General features: G+C 41.4%; 1 protein-coding gene across 2 annotated transcripts in view; it reads right to left on the bottom strand.

Moving 5' to 3' along the window:
• BBS2 (Bardet-Biedl syndrome 2) overlaps window positions 1–19,879 on the bottom strand; it is a 26,316-nt gene extending 6,437 nt beyond the window's left edge. Inside the window, exons 1-14 of one of the 2 annotated variants that reach the window (XR_002823205.1) lie at window positions 19,541–19,698; window positions 14,893–15,120; window positions 13,758–13,883; window positions 13,423–13,485; window positions 12,550–12,627; window positions 7,873–7,977; window positions 7,710–7,796; window positions 4,662–4,797; window positions 4,337–4,476; window positions 4,001–4,145; window positions 3,738–3,909; window positions 2,948–3,077; window positions 1,656–1,787; window positions 460–597 (exon numbers count right to left, since the gene is read on the bottom strand). Coding sequence is in view for 1 of the 2 variants with exons in the window: in XM_004371569.2 (XP_004371626.1) it covers window positions 460–597; window positions 1,656–1,787; window positions 2,948–3,077; window positions 3,738–3,909; window positions 4,001–4,145; window positions 4,337–4,476; window positions 4,662–4,797; window positions 7,710–7,796; window positions 7,873–7,977; window positions 12,550–12,627; window positions 13,423–13,485; window positions 13,758–13,883; window positions 14,893–15,120; window positions 19,541–19,657 (1,797 nt within the window). In the remaining variant the exon portion in view is untranslated. Of the gene's footprint in view, window positions 1–459; window positions 598–1,655; window positions 1,788–2,947; window positions 3,078–3,737; window positions 3,910–4,000; window positions 4,146–4,336; window positions 4,477–4,661; window positions 4,798–7,709; window positions 7,797–7,872; window positions 7,978–12,549; window positions 12,628–13,422; window positions 13,486–13,757; window positions 13,884–14,892; window positions 15,121–19,540 lie in introns of both variants that reach the window. The other variant, XM_004371569.2, reaches the window with a different exon arrangement.
• Window positions 19,880–21,960: the final 2,081 nt, after the last annotated feature.

The raw sequence follows: 21,960 nt of genomic DNA, 5'->3' as shown, positions 1-21,960 counted from the left end.
CTGTGTCATGCCAATTGAGCTAGATGTTCCCCGGGACCATGGTCCCCACAGCCCTCCGCCCAGCAATTCAGTCCCTCAGGGAGTTTGGATGTGTCTATGGGGCTCCTTTTGCTTTTTTGATGTTGAATTAGAGTTGTTGGAAAGCACTAGACCAACAGACAAGATGAAGGGGTAGCAAAGAAAAAGTTAATATGACTTTTTTTTTTTTAGGTATCCCACTAAACCAAACAAAAACAGGGTGGTCAAGAGCTAACCACTTACTTTTATAGGAGAAATCTTTTAACTAAGTGAACTCTCGAATACTAGTTCCTAATTATGATTTTTAAAATTTCCAAAAATTCTTTAAAACATGACTATTGCATAATCTAAGTACATTTTTAGTATCTTAATATTCTAAAAGAAACATTTCAAACATAAGAGTACCACATTCTCACAAATGCATCCACTACGTGCCCTCACCTTAATCAGCACCTTTCGTAATTCCTCAAAGTAGGCAGGGAAATCCGCTTCTACCTGAAGGTCTTCAATAGCAAAAAATGATGCCATTGACTGGATGATATCACCAGCCAAATCAATATCATCTGTATTTACAGTAATCTAACCAGAGAAAAAACAGACAAGTTTAGCATCCTCAGATAGTAAACAGATTTATCTGAAATAGCGCTTGAACTTCACCATATCCAACATATTTATTGAGCATGTATTCATATGTGGGGATGCATAAATGTTCCAGCCCTCAAGAATATTACAAACCACATCCATTACTTCCAGCAGCTTGCTGAAAGATCAATCCTCTAGCCTCATAAACTAAAGGAGAAAATCATTCAAATAGTGAAGACGTCTGTTTACCTCTGTATTCCCAAACTTTTCCAAATTAGAGAAGGAAGGGTTGAAGGGAAGGAGAGCCAACCTGTTGCCGTCAAGTCATTTGCAACTCATAGTGACCTATAGGACAGAGTAGAACTGCCCCGTAGAGATTCCAGGGAGTGCCTGGTGGATTGAAACTGCCGACCTTTTGGTTAGCAGCCGTAGCCCTTAACCACTACACCACCAGGGCTTTGAGGAGAGAAAACTGCTGTTCTAGATTACAGGCAGTCCCTGGGTTACAAACATCCTACTTTTATGAACCACCCCCAGCCCCTCCCACCCCTCAAGGATATTATATTAAAAATTTGAGGTGCATACAATGGTTCGTAGTAACAAACGTGCTACTTTGTGATGTGAATCAAAACATTATTATTACTCTTATTATGTTAAAGATGTTTTAGTGTATCTGGGTTTCTTTAATGTTTTTTATGCATAGAAAGGTGCACTATATACTATAGACTAACACAAACATTTGACTAACTGATGTTAGATACAAACCGTACCTAACTGTTCCGACTTAACGTACAAACTCCACTTAAAGAAAGACTTAGGAACAGAACTCATTCGTAATCCGGGGACTGCCTGTATTCCTCATGGTCTAAGATGGTAACACTAACAGACTAGATTGAAATATGTGGTTTATGGCCTTGAGACCTCTGCTTCTGGATGCTTGACTGGCATCTTGGGCTTCACTTTGCAAAGAATGGCAAAGATTATGTGAGAAATCTATGCCCTGTGAGTCGGAACCGTCTCTACGGCAACCAACAACAACATGACATAAACATTACCTCTCCACTAGGTTTTATTTTTATATACAGCTGGCCACCATTCCGTAAGGATGTGAAACACACTTGAAATGGAGCATTCTGAATGTTAGTGTCTTCTGGTAACAGAAAGTTCTGGTTGAGCCATATTACAACCTTAAAAATGAATACAATGAAATGAATTTCCATTTTTAAAGTACAGTCATTCTTGAGAAGACCAGTTATCCTTCTTTCTAGTTTTATTGCTTGGTTAAAAAACAAAAAAGAATTATACCTCACCTCCCACCAAGAAAACACTAAGCATACTCTCTTTTCCCACCTCATACAAGTTCCCAAGTAACATTCAAAATTATGTCTGGCCCCACAACATGCATGATTTTATAGCATTTTCTCCTTAGAGATAATCTGAGATGCACTATATAAACAATTCAAGTATGATGCTAATTCTACAGAGCAGCTCCTCTGTGGGTGTATCTTTGACTATGTCATCTGCTTAAAATACCATTCTATTCTTTAAAAAATGTTAAATGAATTCTACATGCACACACACCACAAACACTGGACACATTCACACAATTAGTACAGAGTAAGTTTTAATGTTAATAATACTTTCCAGTGGTTTGCAACACGTAAGAACCACCTGTGGGGCCTTTTGAAAGGGCCCACCTATAGAGTTTCTGGTTCCACAGACCAGGCAAGGGCCTGAGAATCTACATGATTAAAAAGCCTCACTGCGGATTCTGAAGCCCAGACACTGGTATTAGTCCTTTCAACTTTGCAAGGTGCTGTCCCACTAACCACGTAATCCTCAAGGCCTCCCTATGAGGTGGGTTTCATTATAAATATATATTATTTATATAGTAATAAGTAAGAAAACTGAGGCTCAAATTTGTGAGGGGGATTCCCCAAGATCACTACTAATTTAATTAGCCAAGGTAGTGCTTGAACCTCCCAAAATTCCTAGCTCCAAGTCCCACTCTCTTTCTATCTTGATACAGGTTCCTCATGAACCACTAGGTCAGAACAGCCAAACTAAGGCCATCACAAGAGAGAAAGGAATTAAAAACTGGTAAGAATTCACCTGTGACTAACAACTGCCCAGGTAAATAATGTATGTATTCTTTCAAAGTGAGAGAAGATATTTTAGCAATATTTTTCTTACAGGCTACGAGCCAAATCCAAGCTACATTAACTCTTTCATATCATATTTACTGCTACCAACCTAACACATTCATGTAATTTCCCCCTTTCTAGGATATAGCATCTAGAGGATTCTAAAGTGCAAAACTACTGAAAGACAAAAGCAAGGCACTCACCCTCTGCGCCCGTTCGGCAATGACAAAGTTAACATAACTGAGTGGCTCGCTGGCAGAGTCTGGGCTGGTTAGAGCATACATGGAGAACCGAGGGAGCTGTCTTGTCAATTCAAATACATGAAACTGGGTGCTATGGCCAACCAATGAACACAAGAGAATGTTTTGTGTACAATGTTATTTCAACGTGCAAAGCCCAAAACATAAATATAAAATCACTAGTGGGCCATCAAGTTGATATTTAATGGTTTCACTGAAGAAAACCCCCCAAAATTTGAGGGCTAAAGTTCTTCAGTAATAGGGCTTGGGATCTAGAGATAGCATGGGTCTACATATAAATACACATATGCACCAAGGGTTTAAAAAAACCTAAAGGAACTGTGAAAATGCTTTTATCTTCCACAAATCTAGTGTCTTGTTTTTTGGAGTTTTTTTTTTTCCCACTAGCTGAGGTTATATATAACCCTAACATGAAGGTGTGTTCTAGCCCTGTAGTCTTAGGGGCCAAAATCGGAGTTGACAAATCATCAGTTAAACATATTTTTTAAACTTTTGTGTACGTGAGAGCATCTGACTAAAAACAGAAAATAACCACCTAAAACTTACATACCCTTTGCTTTTTGAAAGACTTCAAATTAGAGAAATAAAAGGTTATGGGAAACCTTAACGGGGTGAACAGAACCATTAAATGGCTTCTCTGGCCCCCCAGAGTCCATGGCATAATGGAAAATCTACACATCTCGCCCTCCTCTAAATGCTGCCTGGAAATGAGCTATGACTGGCAAGGGGTCACCTGCTCCTGTAACCCACGAAGGTTTTCAAGTGCAGATCCACAGGGACATCTTTGGGAGGTGTAATTGGGATGCAGATGGAGTTGGAGACGTTGTGAATGCTGGGGTGTACCACGTGGCTTTCACCTATAAAAATTCCCTCTGCAAAAATCAGCACTGCTCGGATGATGGTGTCTGCAAGGAAAAACGAAAACAGCAAGCAATTCAAGAACTCCTCCAAGATGGCCCAGGTGCCCACACACGCCAGCTGTAAATAATTTCTTACCATTAGAAGTGGAAATGCACAATTCTGCGTGAGCAGCCTGAGTCTCACTCCCCAGATTAACTGAGAGGGCGGTGTGGAGCTTGGTATTGGCTGGGATAATGCCCCGATGCCCATCAGCCTCACTCAGTGGACTGCTCGATTCAGCCTGCAAAACACCCCACCGGCTTCCAACTTAACTGTTAACTCTGACACCAGCAAGAAGGCTGAAGGAGTCTGCTCCTCCACCGGTGGCAGGAGGGAGCCTACACCCTGGCAGACATGGACACGCTCATTCTTTCAATCCTCCTGGTCATTCTCCGCTTTTCAGCTCCATTTCCCCTTCACATTAGGACCCACCTTGGTGTTTTCCTCATAGTTACGGAGCTCCAGCAACAGATTCTGTTTTTTCTGGCTGAGCTCCCGGATTAGGTCCTGCTCCACGCTTGTGTCCATGAGGTTCCCCCGCATCTCAGCAGTGCCTGGCAGGTAGCCCCGGACTGAAGAGAAGGAAAAAATCACTCTCCAGACCTCAGAATATCCCAAGTAGAGTCATCAATTACCTGTTTTTAAAAACCGAAAGCCTAAGTTCTCAACTCCCCAACCTAGGTGAATTTTTTAGAACCAGAAGATCTCAGTGCAAACACTTTATAGTGGAATTTCCTGACATTTTGACCCGATTTACTTTCTCCGTCCACTGAACAGCAGATCAGCTGTATGTGGCCATCCATCCGGTAATCGCCCTCAACCACACCAGCAATTGCAGAAGAGAAGTTGTCTTTAAAGATGACCTCCCCAGTTCGGTCACTTCGAGCATCGACCTAAAAATAAAACAAGAACTTGAAAAATCCCTTAGGGAACAGTTTTTTAAAAAACACATAATTTTGAAGTTAAAATCCGCCTTAAAGTTCATTTAGTCTAGCAGTTTTCAAGAGTGCTCCATGGAGCCCTGAAGCTTCTCAAGAGGTACCTATAACCACTGGGGCCAAGAGAGACCACAGGCACCTCAGCCAGCTCTGCTTTCTTCTTCTCTTTTTAAATAAAAGCTGTTTTACATACTGGCCTTCCATGTAATATTTCATTTGAAGAAATGGGTCTGGTGAAACAGTATATGTAATATATACAGCATAGCACAAAAGGGCATGGGCTCTGTTATGGATGGAATTGTGTCCTCCAAAAATATGTGTTGTAAATCCTAACTTCTATGCCTGTGGTTATAATCCCATTTGGGAATGGACTGTCTTTATGTTAATAAGGCAGGATTAGTGCAGGGTGTGTTTTAAGTCAATCTCTTGAGATATAAAAGAGATTAAACAAGCACTCAAGCAAGCCGAGATGGAGGAAGAGAAATGCCAAGCCACATGAAAATCGCCCAGGAGCAGAAGCTCAAAGAGACAAGGACCTTTCCCCAGAGCCGACAGAGAGAGAGGCCTCCCCTAGGGCCAGCGCTCTGAATGTGGACTTTCAGCCTCCTAGACTGTGAGAGAATAAATTTCTGTGTGTTAAAGCCATCTACTTGTGGTATTTCTGTTACAGCAACACAGGCTCCATGGCCAAACTGCCCAGGTTCAGATTCCAGCTCTGCCCACTTACTACCTATCAGATCCTAGGCAAGTTTCTTAACCATTCTGTGCCTGGCCTCCTCCTCTGGGGATCAATAACAAGAGCAAAGGGAAGATAACAGTACCTACATCTCATCAGGTTGCAATGAGGACTGAAGGAGGTAACTCATGTAAAGCACCTAGAACAGCGCCTGACACATAAAGGTACACAATGAATGTCCGCTCTGGATGAAAACATCATCTTTATTTATACATAAAGTTTGAAAAATGTTGAATTAGCCCAGTCTTGCACCACACAACCTTTTATAACAATCCTCCTAAGAGTCCTTTGTCCCCATGAGAACTATTCAGATACCTTAGGGAGCTCTCCTCTCCTCTTTGAGTCTCCTCTTCCCAAGAGACTGGGCAAATAAATAACTGACTGATCAGAAACAAATGCATCTCTAAGACAATAACGATGGACAATCGATTAAAATGATGACTTTGTTCCTGGCAAGAACACAGGGATTATCAATAAAAGGTTAGCAGGATGAAATCTGATAGAGCGATCATTTCAATGACCATTGCCATTCACTACTTTTGTCTTCTCATAAACACCCTTCTGGGCAAAAGTCTGCAACCAAAAAATAAGGTAATTACAGTCACGTCCTACTACTAGCCCCTGCCCGTGTCTGGAGTACATCACCCTCAAGTATCCATGTTATTAACAACAACATCATTTAAGTCTGAAAATTACAGATGCTAAAGCCTGTCATGTAATGAATGACCTGTATTTTACCGAAGCTCTTAGCACATTAATATAACCCTCTGTCTCACAATGAACTTGCTTCTTTCTAGTTAAAGCCTAGCTACTTAACAGCCTCTGACACCACAACTCTACATTATTTAGCAAATACAAAGGGCTCATTTGCTAACTAAGAAGCAGGACTCCAAATTAATATTCCTGTGGACATTCTGCTCCTTTGCTTTATTCAACATGGAGCTTTTGCCCTAAGATACAGGATGGCCCTCCAGCTCAACAAGTGACCTACTAAAGACAAAGTTAATTTGCTAGTAGTATTTATTTCATAGTTTTGCATCTACATTCACAGACTAGATCTGCAGATCTTCCTTTTCTCTGCTATTTCTGTTACCAGTCTTTCTACTTATGTAATGAACAGTGTAATTTTCTTATCTTTTTTTAATGCTCTGGAACAGATTATATGACAGAAAGTCCTTACAAAGCATTTAACCATAACAATATCTAGGGCCAGAATCATATTTGGAGGTAACTCTTAGATAACTGTCTCAGTTTGTTTCATTGTTATCAGTCCAGTAGTTTTAAAATTCTTGAATCAATCATAATTATTTATATTTTCCCAGAAAATGGTCTGTTTTAGGAACTTCTGAATTTCTTGATACGCAACCACAAAGTCTTCCCGGATAATTTTTAGTGCCCATACCAAAGACAAAACCAAGTGGAGAAGCAGGAAACAACAACTTTTTAGAATTAGTTATTCATACAACACCAAAGGTACTGGCCAGAAGTAAAGAAAAATGAAAGAATAGAAAAGATAGGAATCAGCGAACCCCTTCAGGCAATCCAGTATTAACAGAAAAGAAAGCCCTGGCAAATGGAATCCCTGCAGATCTGCTGGCTACTCAGGCAGTTTCTAACAAGGCAATCCCAACTTGCCCAAAGACTACAGAAAATTCTGATTTGAAGTTAAAATAGAATAAAAGCAAAAAGATTTTATCTTAAAGTTATACCTGGGAAAATGATGTGCTAACATCATTCTCCCCACTAAGTTTTGGGTCAGTTTTGAAGATTTATTAGATAACAGTAATTCAAAGAGTTAATTTTTAGGTTATTAAAATCCTTTTTTTTTTTTTACTGGCCGACACCTAGAATCAATCTGATTAAATGGATTTTCCTTCCTTCAAGGATAAAATATAGAAAGAATCTTCCTGGAGGTTTTCCTTCAAACAGGGCTTATAAAACTGAGAAGACACCCATTTAATCTGTAGCACTTGTTAACTAAAGCAGGAAGAAAAAATGTGGAAAGATTGTCATGTTAAATCTGCTTCTTAGGAGGTATATATTTTCACATTAGTGTTCTGGTTCATACAGCCAATACATATCCAGCAATTATTATTTTGACTTCTACTTCTACTTTGCTACTTAAACGTACCTTCCCATTGGACCAACCAGTTATCAGTTCAGGCACTCCATCAGAATTCAGGTCAAAAGCATGAATGCTCATGGCATGATTTTTGGACTGAAAAATAATTCCAATAATTAGTATACTCAACAAGCATAAAATCTCTGAATATCAGAGGCTGAATCATACTAACTTTAATTCTCCAGTATCGGGCCATTTTGTCATAAACTCCAACTGTGCCATTAGAAAGGGCATAACCAAATCGATTGCCATACATGGGACAAAGAGAGGTGATTATCTGTAAAAAGAACATGTAACAATATAACATCTTTTCATTAAGGCTCAATCTAATGTGAAGTATAGCTTAATAAAATTACACGTTTTGCTACACGTGTGTTAAAATTAGACTTAAATGCATTTCCAATCCCTTTGTGGGAAATAGATTCCTCTTCTCTCTGATCCATGTCATCTACTTCAGAGATGGATAATCAGATTTAAATAAACTCACAAAGTCTGGTGTCTCAGATCAAGAGTAAGTGGCAAGTTTCAGCAAATTATAAATAAATAAATTGAGGGATTAAGGAGGAAATTCTCGCTGAGCACACAAGATCTAAAATATGTACACGAGATGTTATAAACACAACCTGTAAGGTTTTAATGGTTATTCCAGTTTTCCCTTAATTTATAATGTCCTATAGTCTAATTTTTAGAAATAAGACTTGTAACAACCCACAACTGAATAAGTATACTCTTACATGTATACTTTTCTATGACATCATTTATTGTTTGCTAGAAGTGAAGACTATCTTAGAAGGAAATACAATCCCTTGAAAAGTGAAAACCCACTTTGTATGCGTATGTAACAATACACAGAATACGTATATTATACAGAAATATTTACAGGACTGTTCAAGGAATTAACATCCTTAATCTGTTGTTGTTAAGTCGATTCTGACTCACAGTGACCCTACAGGACAAGGCAGAACTGCCCCATAGGGTTTCCAAGGAGAAGCTGGTGGATTAGAACTACCCACCTTTTGGTTAGCAGCCAAGCTCTTAACCACTGTGTCACCAGGGCTCCTTAACATCCTTAGCAGGATAAAATTTTAGATAATGAACAAAATTATCTTAATGTTAAAACAAAAGCTTAATGATATCTGTGATCCTGCAGATCTACTTTCTAATTCTGGATCTACTTTCTAATTCTGAATCTAATACAAGGGGCGTTCAGAAGTAAATTGTACAAAGCAGAGAATGGTTACGTAATTTCCTTTATTCGTACAGCTTTTCTACAAAACCACCCACTTCACTTCACTTGGGATACAAAGTGCTATGTAGGAAATTTGAAAACCTAGAGGAAACAGACAAATTTCTGGAAACTCACTATCTGCCTAAGCTAACACAAACAGAGGTAGAACAACTAAATAAACCTATAACAAAAGAAGACATTGAAAAGGTAATTTAGAAACTCCCAACAAAAAAAAAAAAGCCCTGGCCCGGATGGTTTCACTGGAGAATTCTACCAAACTTTCAGGGAAGCGTTAACACCACTACTACTGAAGGTATCTCACAGCATAGGAAAGGATGGAATACTCCCAAACTCATTCTGTGAAGCCAGTATAACCCTGATACCAAAACCAGGTAAAGACACCACAAAAAAACAAAGTGCTGTGTAGGATTCTAGAATTATTTAGCTCAAGGCATTCTTCTGGCAATATTTAGTAGTATTCAACTGTCAAACGAATTCTGATTTTGCTGATCTGTGAAAAGACATTTGAGCCAGGAGTAAAATCAAACCGAGAAGACAGGAAAATGGTCTCATAAATGAACAATTTTATAAATTCTACATTTTTATAAGTTTACCCCAGATTCCTAAGTCCCTCAGTCTTTCAACAGTTCATTACAGGTAGTCTCTGACTTACAACATATTTGAGTTATGGTGAACTGCACTTACGACTGTCCTTTTTTTTAATAATCTGCATTTTTTTTATGTATTACAATATATCTCTAAGTTTAAATGTAACGTTTTCAACCCTCAAGGACAAATAAAGATCAGATTTACAAAGATACTGATAGTAAAAGGCAATAATAATGGAAAATTTAAAAAAGAATGAAAGTATTCGAATTACATCAGAACCGACTTACAACAGAGTCCCAGGAACAGAAGCCTGTCGTAAGTCCGGGACTATACGCAGTTTCTTTCTTCTGTGAACGACAGAATCAACCAGCACTACCAGGTGGTGATTCAAACTCATGATGACCCCATGTGTGTCAGAGTAGAACTGTGTTCCATAGGGCTTTCAAGGCTATGACCTTTCGGAAGCAGATCACCAGGCCTTTCTTCCGAGATGCCTCTGGGTGGATCACACATCCAACCTTTTGAGTAGGAGCCGAGCGCTTAACTGTTTGTGCAACCCAGGGACATCAGAGGATCAACAGTTGCCTCAAATCCCTCACTCTATTACATATTCTTCTGTCCTTCTCTAGGATTTAGCAAAAAGCTGTTTCAAAGAATACATCTTCACAACTAGTATGGACAGTAAACAGAAATCCCACAAAACGTAAATGAGTCCCATGAAATGGGAAAAAATTTACAGCAAATTGGAGTGAAAGGGATATGATAATACAGGACACAAGACCTACAGGCCGGTGATTCTCAAGACATTTTTGGGGGAAGAGGGTGGCAAACCCCTTTAAGAATCTAGTGAAAGCTAAGGATCCTCTCTCCAGAAAACCACACATTAGCATATACACAGAAAACAGAAGCCCCTATACAGTCACACGTCTTCAGACGGATGTTTTTTGACACTCATTTCTCCCTTTCATCTCTACTCTATCCACAACTATCATTTTAATAATTATAGTAACTGTGAACACGTAAAATGTCAAGCATGACTACGTGACAATCTGACTCCCACTATACGACTGCAGTGCGATTAATTACTTCTGTGTGTGCCCTTTCTAGCCATGGTCTTGTGACTCCCATACAGCTGATTGGGTGGGGCTGTGCAAATGAAATAATTGTGGCCCAAAGAGGGGATTGGTCAGTTTTGCCTTAAAAGAGAGCCAATTCCAGAGCAGAGAGGAGAGCCCACCACTGCCAAAGAAGCAGAGACTGGCAGAAGACTCGCAGGAGACAGTACAGCAGGCTTCCTGGCCCGTGGAGAGAGAAAGCTGAGTGTCTTTGGGCAGAGACTGAGGGCCAGAGAGAAGTCTATGCCTGACCCACAAATTTGGAACTTGCCAGCCTCTACAACTGCATAAGCTATTTCCTTTATATGGTTCATGAGTTCTGTAAGACGTTGCAGCAAATTAGCGGACCCAAAGACAGGAAGGAGAGTACTGAGGCAAGAGAGAGTAGTTGATATTAGAGATGATGGAGTGGTACAGCAGCTCGGAAAAGTTAGACATTTGGGACATCTTTAACCTCTGCCTCACAGGAACCAGCTTTGTGCTGATTCTTACAAAAGGAATTATTTGTTTAATGATAAAGGTATAGTTAAAATCACTGATAAAACTTTATACATCAATGTGCAAGTTTTGCTTTTTGGTCTCCTTTTATGTATGTTAGGGAACAGAAGTCTGACTTTCCTAGATAACTTCTGTAGGTAACTGGCGAGAAGCAAGCAGTTGAAGGACATGTGGTCAAGATCTGTGTTGAAGCCAGGCTTTTCGTACAGACCCCTGAGCACCACATGACTAAGTCTTCCAGACTTCCACCATGCTGCTCTCTAAGGCTCCCTTCTGCTGGTTTTTTCCTTTGCGTTTACAATGTTCACAAGTCATTGCTCCTTTCCCCTCTTCTCCATCTTTAATTCAGAATATCCCTGTTTCAGTGTTGCCTGATTCCTGAAAACTAGCAGCAAATATCCTAAGAATGTCAAAACTATAAAAGATGAAGACTATCCTTAGATAATGCTTTTAAAAAAAGCAAAGTTTAAACTCAGGTTCAATTATATGAGTGATTCTAATCACCAAAAAATCAGCAAGTTCTCTAATACCTAAGTTTTTAAGTTTACCTACAGAAATGTGCATAAGTACCTTAATTTGGATGAAGAGAAAAAAGTATAAAATCTCACTTATGCACTTCAGTCCCATTTAATACACATGATGATGATGAGGAGGAGGAGGCACAAAAGTTCAAATCCTAGCCAGGCCACTTAATAGCTGTGTGACCTTGGGTAAGTAACTTAACATCCTGGTGCCTCAGTTTCCTAATCTGTAAAAATGGGAATCATAGTAACACCTTCCTAATAGAGTGCTGTAAACACTAAATGAGTTAGCACTAATGTAAAGCATATAGAATAGTGCCTGGCATATATTAGGTGCAATATAAATAGTTGCCATAATTATTATTATTTACATGTATTAAGGAGCCCTGGTGGTGCAGTGGTTAAAGCACTCAGCTGCTAACCAAAAGGTTGGTGGTTTGAACCTACTGGCCACTCCGCAGGAGACAGATGTGGCAGTCTGCTTTGGTAAAGATTTACAGCCTTGGAAACCCTATGGGGCAGTCCTACTCTGTCCTACAGGGTCGCTATGAGTCAGACTTGACTCAATGGCAGTGAGTTTGGTTTTGGATTGGGTTATTTACATGTATTAAGTCATTAAAGGAGATGCCTTTATGTGTACAATTATATTCAATAATTTTTCTCTGTTTAATCAGTCTTTTCAAAATATTTATCTTAATCGACAGTTTTTAAATGCTTCTTTCTCTGTAACGTACAGCTCTGTTTAATCACTACAGTTTTTAGCCTTAAACTACCTGGGTTGTCAGAAGATGTCCTAGCACTCTCATTGATGTTACATTTGACTGTGGTGTAATCTATCTTGCCCGAAGCTGGTATAATTCTGAGGTGGCACTTCTTACCTCTGTTTCTGTCATTTCTGCCACAATCTCATCTTCCTTAAAAACTCTGATATCAAAATCCTCAGATCCAACAAGAAGCTGAAGGGAGGGGGAAATCATGTATATTCAGTTAAGTGAACACAGCAAAATTTAAATAAATGAAACAAAAAAGATACAGTACTTTGCATGCTGCTACTAAACACCTCAAAACCAAACCTACTGCCGTCAAGTCAATTCCAACTCAAAGCCACCCTACAGGACAGAGTAGAACTGCCTCACAGGGTTTCCAAGGAGTGGCTGGTGGATTTGAATTACCAAGCTTTTGGTTAGTGGCTGACGGCTTAACCACTGCACCACGAGGGCTCCATGCTGCTACTGTCACCAAGAATTCCAACTCTCCAATAACCTAGCGCTCAGGAAGGCTTCCTCTAACTGCTGGGTCAACAATACCTCACATCGACTGGCTGCTCAAGAAGTTAATTTCTGGGGTAACCATTAGAATCATTTCAAAGGCTTAGAGCTAGTCAGTCTTTCAAATGTTCAGATTCTTGGGAAAGTTGGCCAAAATTGAAAACCACTTACTAACATGGTTTCAAAACATAAGAAGCAAATTATAAGACTGTGACTATGACTGAGGTTCCATTAACTATTCTGCTCTCTCTCCCCTACCTGGGTCTTTGAAACATCATGGCCTTGATCTATGGATTAGACAAAAACAAGTGGCTTACTGTTCAAAGGAGGAAAAAAAGACAAATGAGGCCAGTTAGCTCATCACTTAGGCAACAGAGCACCAAAATCAACCATGAGACACTAACATTTCTCTCAACACTAAGACCACTGTCACGAAAAATTCATTCAGCTGAACACACAAGATGTAACTCCTCCCCCACATACCTCTTTCTTCCCATCACCGTCAAAGTCGCACAAGGCCAAGGAATGAACATTATCTCCAGTAACCTGAAAATAAACCCAAAAATCGTTAATATGTCATCTTTCTTCACTTAATCCATTTATATTACCTACACAAAAGACAGGATAGTACAAACCACCAATAGGTGTTATTCAAATTACTCATATCTTTTTTTAATATACAGAACTGAATGATAAATGTTTATTACTCAGTACACTCAATGGTTAAAAATTAAAAAACAGAACAAACACACACAACTAAAGAACATTCAGAGTAAAAATATTTAAGAGTAGTAAACAGAATGTTTTGTTCCTCATACCGTCCAAAAGAGATCATTTCCTTCATGATCAAAACCCTGCAGGGCACAATTTCCACCAATAATCGCAAGGGGAGAGGAAATGTCTCCCAACGTCCCCAACACAACTGCATTTGCCCCATCTGCTACCTAAGAAGAAAAAGAAGACACACAATCTCAGATGCAATGATGTCCGGGCACAACTGAGCTAACATAAATCTGTATTTTCACGTGGATACTCATATTCCTCTGTCATTATTTGTTAGGAGCCACGTCATTGCCTGAGAGGCTGGCCAGGGCTGTCCGCTGGGGACAGTCACTGTGGTTATGCCAGGACAAGAGCAGATTCAGACTTACCTTGGGCCCTTTGCCTCTCACACTAATCTACCACAATAATCCAGGGCTCTCTAGGATCTCTAGGTTATAGAGGTCAAATTTTCCAAAGAATCAAGGCTTTATGCCTTTAAGCACCCAAACTCTGTTAATTTATTTTAACCATCTTAGATGGAAATCTTTTTGAAACTTATTACCCAATTCTCTTACTACTATTTGTTTTAAATGTAAAGTTCCCCAAAAGTACAAAGAATAGTAAAACAAACACCCATATTCCCACTATCCAGAATCGATAAATGTCCCAGACTTCTTTAATAAACTACATAAACATAATATAATTTCCTTTTGGAATAAATAAATTTAAAAGAGTTAACAGTGTTATTTCTAGATGAAGAAAGTATGGCTAATTTTTTTCTTTTTGCTTCCCTATATTTTCTACAATAAATATGAATTACTTGGGCATTACAGTTGCAGTAGCCATTTAGGCAGGCTGTGGTAAGGACTTCTCCTATAAACTATTGTACTAAACTCTATTGCAAGGCTACCAGGAGACCTGTTTGCTGCTTCCTGACTCTTGACAAATAGCGGTGTACAGATATACCTCATGAGAAACAAGCTGGAATGTCACCAAGTAGTTAGGTCATGACTAAGTAAGTTCCAAGTACATAAACAGACATAAATGGCAAAATCTCCATGTTGTTTAACTACATTACAATAGCCACAACATAAACATACCAAAATAAATGTCTGATCACTTTTAAGCATAAAAAGCCAACGGACATGAACTCATAGTGGGCATTTTATGGTTATACAAGGGTACACTTGCCTCTCTATAGAACAAATCTGAATTATTGTAGACATCATAAGCCAAGAGATTAGTCTGTGTCCCTACTAAAAGAGCATCATAGCCAAGCTGAGGGTTCAATACTCCTGCGGTCAGGCAGCTGACTGCCTGGTTAATGTTCAGAAGAGAGACATCGGACTCCAGGGGGCTCTGGATGACTCTGGATGCGCTGAAGTGCTGGCTCCGTGTATGAGGGTTGTGAATAAAAACCTAGAACAAAAACAGTTAAATACACTCCCTTAAAGTAACAAAAAGGTAAAATCAACATCATACATTTCTTTAAAAAGAACTGGGTTGGTAACAGATATCAACGTTAACAAGAAGTCACTTCAATCACCTACAAGGCTTAAAACACTTGTACACTGTTCTGGGTACGGCTCGCTTTCAGGCATTCTGAGTGATGGAAATCCAGTGGTTCTTGGCCTTATAAAGAATAAGGTAATGAAAAAGATATGTTGTTCCTGTTAGGTGCCGTCCAGTAGATTCCGATTCACGGCAACCCCATGTGTGCAGAGTAGAACTGCCCCACAGGGTTTTCAAGGCTGTGACCTTTCAGAAACAGACTGCCAGGCCTGTCTTCTGAGGCACCTCTGAGTGAGTTCAAGCTGTCAACCTTTTGGTTAATAATCAAGTGCTTAACTGTTTGCGCCACCCAGGGACTCCTGAACAAGATCTAGTTGTTGCTTATCAGGTCCCTTCCATGCTACCTATCAGCAGGGTATCAAAGCACTCTTACAAACCATTTTTTTTCTGATCAACTTATAGGAAGTAAAACAGAGAATTCAATCATTGGCCCAAAGATAATTAATTCAGCAGCTTCAGCTATCATAAATATAATCACCTGAGTGTCTGCATCAATCATTCGACTTCCTCAGGCTTCATCTGTAAAAAGGTCTGGACTAGAACATGCATTTCAAGAGGGGTGATATCACTCCCAAGGGGGAAACTGGGGCTGGGGTGGAATCTTAGATGTTAGAAAGGTTTGTGGCCCTTCAAAGGGCCACAGTACAAAAACAGAAATACAGTATATTTGTAGTATTAAAATTTCACTGGGGACATCTTCATTGTTTAAAAAATAAGCTCCACAGGGGGGTGACAGGAAAAAAGGTTGGGGAACACTAGACTAAAAGCTCCTTCTAGTTCTAAAGCTCAGTAATTTTAAATGAGTATTTCATTCCTCTGGTATAAATCCAAACAGGATTATTTTTAAATCATTACTTACATTAAGGTAGCCTATTTGATAAAGAATAATTTTCAAAAGGACTGGCAAGAAACATATTTTTTAAAAAGGTGCAGAGCTACAGAATATAGTGTTCGTGTTCCCATAATAATAGTAGTTTTCATGTGTGTGATACTTCACAACATGCTTTTATAAATGTATTGCACTTGATCCTCACAACAACCCCGGACTTACGGATGAGGAAGCTGAAGTCAGAGGGCTGACAGCCCTTTCTGAACTCTCCTGACCGGCAAGTGACAGGACTAAGACATGAAGCCTGGTCTCTGGCTGCAGACCCTAAGCTCTAGCCACCAACCATACTTCCTTTTATAACAGTTCTGGGTTGAACAAAAGAATTCTAACAGAGTCCTTTAGTAATTAAATCTGCTGAGAAAGAACACGAGGGGAAACAACTTATGGACACCATATTCACTGTTACTGGAAGAGAAAGAGTTTGGGGTCTGCCACCAAGAGCAAGAGTCCCAGGACTCAGACTTCTCCCCAGCTCCCCTCTGCTGTTCTGTGCTGGGAGAAATTGAGTCCCCAGGGAGACCCACTTGTCCCTCAGGCAAGGAAAGAGCCAAGCGCCATCACACAACAAACGGTCCTCTCCTATGCTTATGATTTTAAGCTCCTTCCAAAAGACTGGCTGAAGTTCATGCAGTGTTTAGACTCGCTAAGAGGATGCAGCTGACAATGTAAATTCAACTGACCACTCACTCAGCTCCATAGTGAGAGGAAAAATGTCTCCAGAGGAGAACGCTATATGTTCATCCTGCAAAACCCTTTTTTAAATATCCTTCCTCGGTCTCAGAGACTGATCCCAGTCTGTCAGCTGCATGTTTACAATTGTGTCCTATGCGAAATGACAAAAGACATCGTTTCAGACTTGGAGGCCCCAGGAGTCAAGAAGAATTTTAGCCTTAACTGTAAATTGTTTTTGAAGGAGACTATATTCATGTATTACTTGGATCATAAAATATTAGCAGTTATTTTTTTAAAGTCTTAAGATAAAAAATCAAGCCAGAACTTTTCAAATTTGTTTAGAGTTCTAAACACAAAGACACCAGACCTTCTTACTTTTTTTCCCTCTATCTTGAGAAACTATCATAGAATCAAGCGTTCCTGCTTCCCACTCAGGCCACATTCTAATGTAAGGGCTTCCACAGAGACTTTTGCCTGGTCTCCCTGCTTCTAGTCTTATACCCATCTCCCCACACCCCACTGCAGTACATTTTTGCATAGCAGCCAGAGTTATCCTTTACCTAAAACACAAGTCAGATCCCAACACCCACTTTATCAAAACCCTCAGTGGCTTCCCAACATACTCAACATAAAACCAGTGTGTTGACCATGGCCCACAAAACCCTGTATGATCTAGCCCCTAGCTACCTCATGTTGGTGGATACCAGTGTGTCGACCACAACTCATAGCAACTCCATGTGACAGAGTAGAACTGCCCCAAAGGGTTTTTTAGGCTGTAATCTTGGAGCCCTAGTGGTGCAGTGGTTAAGAGCTTGGCTGCTAAACAAAAGGTCGGCAGTTCAAATCCACCTACCCCTCCTTGGATACCCTACGGGGCAGTTCTACTCTATCCTATAGGATCGCTATGAGTTGGAACCGACTCGATGGCAACTTTTTTTTTATCTTTATGGGAGGACGTTGCCAGGTCTTTCTTCCATGGAGCCACAGGGTGAGTTCAAACCACCAACCTTTCGGTTAGCAGCCGAGAACTTTAACCGTTTTGACACCTGGGCGACCTCATGGCCTCTTCTCATACCATTCCAGCCCCAGCAACCTCCTTGTGTTCCTGAAACACATCAAGCATATCTCCACTTCAAGACCTCTGCAGTTGATGATCCTTCTGCCTGAAAGGCACTTACCCCAGATACCTGCAAGTATCATTTCCTTCAAAACTGCCGTCAGATGCTGTCATCTGCAGTGCCTCGTAACATTTACAGCAGCTAAATTATTACGTGCCACTGCATTTAGCGCTTTACTCCATTAGATATGAAAATTAACCATTACATATCCCAAGTATCATATGAGATAACATACAACATAGGTGACAAAGTGTCTTGAAAACTATAAAGCATTATACAAATGCTAGTTTATTAAATCCACACTGGGTCCGAGAACATGCTTTCTAATCTCATTTCCACCATTTTCTAGTTGAGCGGCCTCAGACACTGCTCTGAACTTTTATGAACCTCTATTTCTAATCAGTAAAGTGGAGTAATAAAAAGAAAATCCTAACAGCTAACAATTATTGAGCATTTCCTATATGCCAAGCACTTTACGTGTATTAACTTATTTAATCCTCTTAACAACCCCATATGGTAGATGCTATTATTAAGTATCTTGCCCAAGGTCACAAAATTAGTAGGTACAGAATTAGTAAGAGCCCTGGTAGTGCAGTGGTTAACCGCTCAGCTGCTAATCGAAAGTTCAGTGGTTCAAACCCCCCAGCTGCTCTGCGGGAGAAAGATGTGTCAGTCAGCTTCCATAAAGATTACAGCCTTGAAAAGATGTGGCAGTCTGCTTCCCTAACAATTACAGCAGTTTTACTTTGCCCTATAGGGTCACTATGAGCTGGAATCCACTCATAGGTGGAGTCAGGATCCACTACTCCTGTGTTGAGTTGCTGCCCTTGGCCTCATGTAACAAGGCTTTGTGCCTGTTAGAAGTTTTTCCCCTTGGTCTCACTGTATCCCATGCCTCCATCAGTACACAATGCACAATTCGTTTTCTCTGCTGCTCTTCTGGACTGTAAATTTTCCAAAATCAGGGACTCCAGCTTTATCTCTAAATCCCCAACATATAGCACAAAGCAAGCTTTCAGTAAAAGTCTGTGAAGGTTGAATAAGCGTGTCTTTTTCATCTTTGTTGACTCCCACACTTTGCACAGTAGCTGGCACATAGTTAGACACCTAATGTTTACTGAATAAATTATGGGAAAACACCTGAATGTACATGGATAAAGGCCAAGAGCGTAACTTGAGTCATTTGATCGAAAGATCTTTGTATTCATTCATTTTTCTGTAAAGTTGTTTGGCTCGAGAGGCTGTGCGTGATGGTAGGAAAAGGGCCCAAGCAAGTGAGCCAGGGGCTCGATTCTGGGGTCATCTACTATTGTTTCTCCTTACCGGGCCTCTTCCCTTCTCGGGGCCTCAGCTTCGCTATCTGTACAGGGACTCCGACACTGTCCGAGTCTCAGCGCCCAACGATCAGAAACAGTTAACTACTCAGGAAAGGCGTTCAGGTGAGACCTCATTATTCCTCGCAGGATGGAGAGCTACAAGGTGACTACTGGTCGCCTAGCAACCCTGGCTGCGGGCGGGATCACAGGGGACAGCCCGCGGAGGTAGTGGGCCGTCGGGGGCCCAGGCTCCGCGCGGCGGAAGCGGTTACCTTGTCCGCTTGGGTGGCGGCCGCCAGGCACGGGTGGGTCCCGTCGTAGCGCCCTATGGCCACCATGCGAGGGATGATTTTGTGGCGCAGTTTCAGAGTGAACACGGGCAGTAGCATGATGGCAGAGACCGAGGGGAGGAGGGCTGGAGACCCGAAGTTGGAGCAGCGGAGCCGGCCTCACCTGCCGCGGTGAGGAGCGCAGGGACAACACCAGATCGGTTGCCACGGTGGCTCCAGCAGCCTCATGCCGGGAGCAAAACTGCGCGGGACTGAGATAGCTCCGGACCGCTGGCTCTTTCTGCGGCTGCGCACGCCCGCCCACTTCCTTTCGCGGCTGCGTAGGCCCCGCTCAGCTCCTTCTGCGGCTGCGCAATCGGGCCCTTGTTCTTGGCAGAAGTGTCGCATCTTTTTCGGTGAATTTACCATCGTGAGGTTTAGCTCCGCTAACGTGTACGGTGGCCCCGTCTGAGACAGGGGATCATCCGGAGAGGCACCGTCTAGCACCACAACCAACCTGCTGCACCCCTTCATACTCCACACACTGCTGCTGTACTCCGGAGTCATTCCTTCAAGAAATATTTCTTAAATGCCTACGTACTCTGCCCTTACTTTAGACGTTATGTCAATGCAAACCACAGTGGTTACCTGCCCTAAGTATAGCGATCCTTTTAGAAGAATACTTTAGACTCTCAGGTTTAAAGAGCCTGGGGGCCCCTTGCAAGATTCGCAATACAGTATATTTAAAAAAGCAAACATGCAAAGTTGAAAAGTTGTGACCATTCATCCAACAAATATTCACTGAGGGCATACTATGTGCCAGGCAGTGTTTTAGACAGTAGAGATATAGCAGTAAACAAAAGATAAACCTTCGCCATCCCGGAGCTGACATACTAGTCAGGAGAGAGAAACACTGAACAAGGAATACGTATAGTTGGTGGTAAGCACAACAGAGAAGATTAAGGCAGGGAGAGGAGATAGAGGGCTGGAGGGGTGGCAGTTTTAAATAGGGTGGTAGGGAAGAGGCTTCACTGAAAAAGTGACACGTAGGCAAAGACCTGAAGGAAGTGAGGGGGCCAGCCTTGAGGACGTGTGTTCCAGCAGTGGAAGTTCTGCACAAAGGCCCTGAGGGCTCGCTCTGGCTGCCTTCTGGAAATAGACGTTTAGGGGTGGGGGATGAGCCGCTGTTGATGGAGGAAACTGAGAAGGAGCAGCCAGTGAAGGAGTAAAACCGGAAAGAAGAGAGGGTTGCCGGGAGGAGGAAAGTAACAACTGCGTCTGATGCTGCAGGTAGATCTCAAAAGGTGAGTTCTTGGTATGAACTCTCTGGATATTCTCGGGATTTGCATTTTGTAATTTGCTGTTGTGGTTAGCTGCCGTCTAGTCAGCTCCGACTCGTGTCTACGTCACGGAGAACAGAAGGAAACGTTGTCTGGTCCTGCGCCGTCTCACAATCGTCCGTATGCTCCCGTAAATCGTTATTATTATTAAAAAAAAAAAAAAAGTTACCATCGAGTCCAACTCATAGCGACCCTATAGGACAGAGTAGAACTACCCCATAGAGCTTCCACGGAGTGGCTGGTGGATTTGAACTGCCGAGCTTTTGGTGGCCAGCCAAGCTCTTAACCACTGCGCCACCAGGGCTCCATTATTGCAAGGTTATTATTACTATCTCTACGTGAAAGAGCTGCCTTTGATTTGTCAGAGCCACTTGTAATAAATTTGGTGTCTTTTTTGTTTTTTAGCAGGTAGCATTGTTCCTGGTTCCCTTTCAGCCCCCGGGGTCGGAAAGGTCTGGTAGGACTAGAAACCAAACCAAACCCGTTGCCATCAAGTCAGTTCCAACTCACAGCGACCCTGCGACCCTATAGGACAGGGTGATCTTTATAAAGCAGACTGCCATATCTTTCTCCTGCGGAATGGCTGGTGGGTTTGAACCACCGACCTTTCGGTTAACAGCCAAGCACTTAACCACTGGGTCACCAGGGCTCCTTGGTGGGACTAGGTCTAGATCAAAAGATCCCCTTAATGGTCTGAATGAGACTGGAGGAACCCCAGAAAGCATGGCCCCAGATTCTCTATCAGCCCAGAACTAAAATAATTTCCAAGGCCAACTCTTCAGACAGGGATTGGACTGGACTGTGGAACATAAAGGGATCCTCATGAGGAGTGTGCCTCTTAGCTCAAGTAGATACAAGAGACTAAACAGGCGGCTTCTGTCCGGAGGTGAGATGGGACGGCAGAGAGGGTTGGGAGCTGGTTGAATGGACGTGGGGAATCGGGTGGAAAGGAAGAGTGTGCTGTCACAGTATGGGGAGAGCAATTAGGGTCACATAACAATGTATAAATTTTTGTATGGGAGACTAACTAGAAATGTAAACTTCATTTAAACTACAACAATAAACAAGAAAAATTAAAACTTT

The sequence above is a fragment of the Trichechus manatus genome, unplaced genomic scaffold, assembly GCF_000243295.1.
Source record: "Trichechus manatus latirostris isolate Lorelei unplaced genomic scaffold, TriManLat1.0 scaffold00014, whole genome shotgun sequence".
Taxonomy (NCBI): domain Eukaryota; kingdom Metazoa; phylum Chordata; class Mammalia; order Sirenia; family Trichechidae; genus Trichechus; species Trichechus manatus.
Note: the sequence above shows the minus strand (reverse complement) of the source record. Positions and strands in the feature narration are given on the sequence as shown.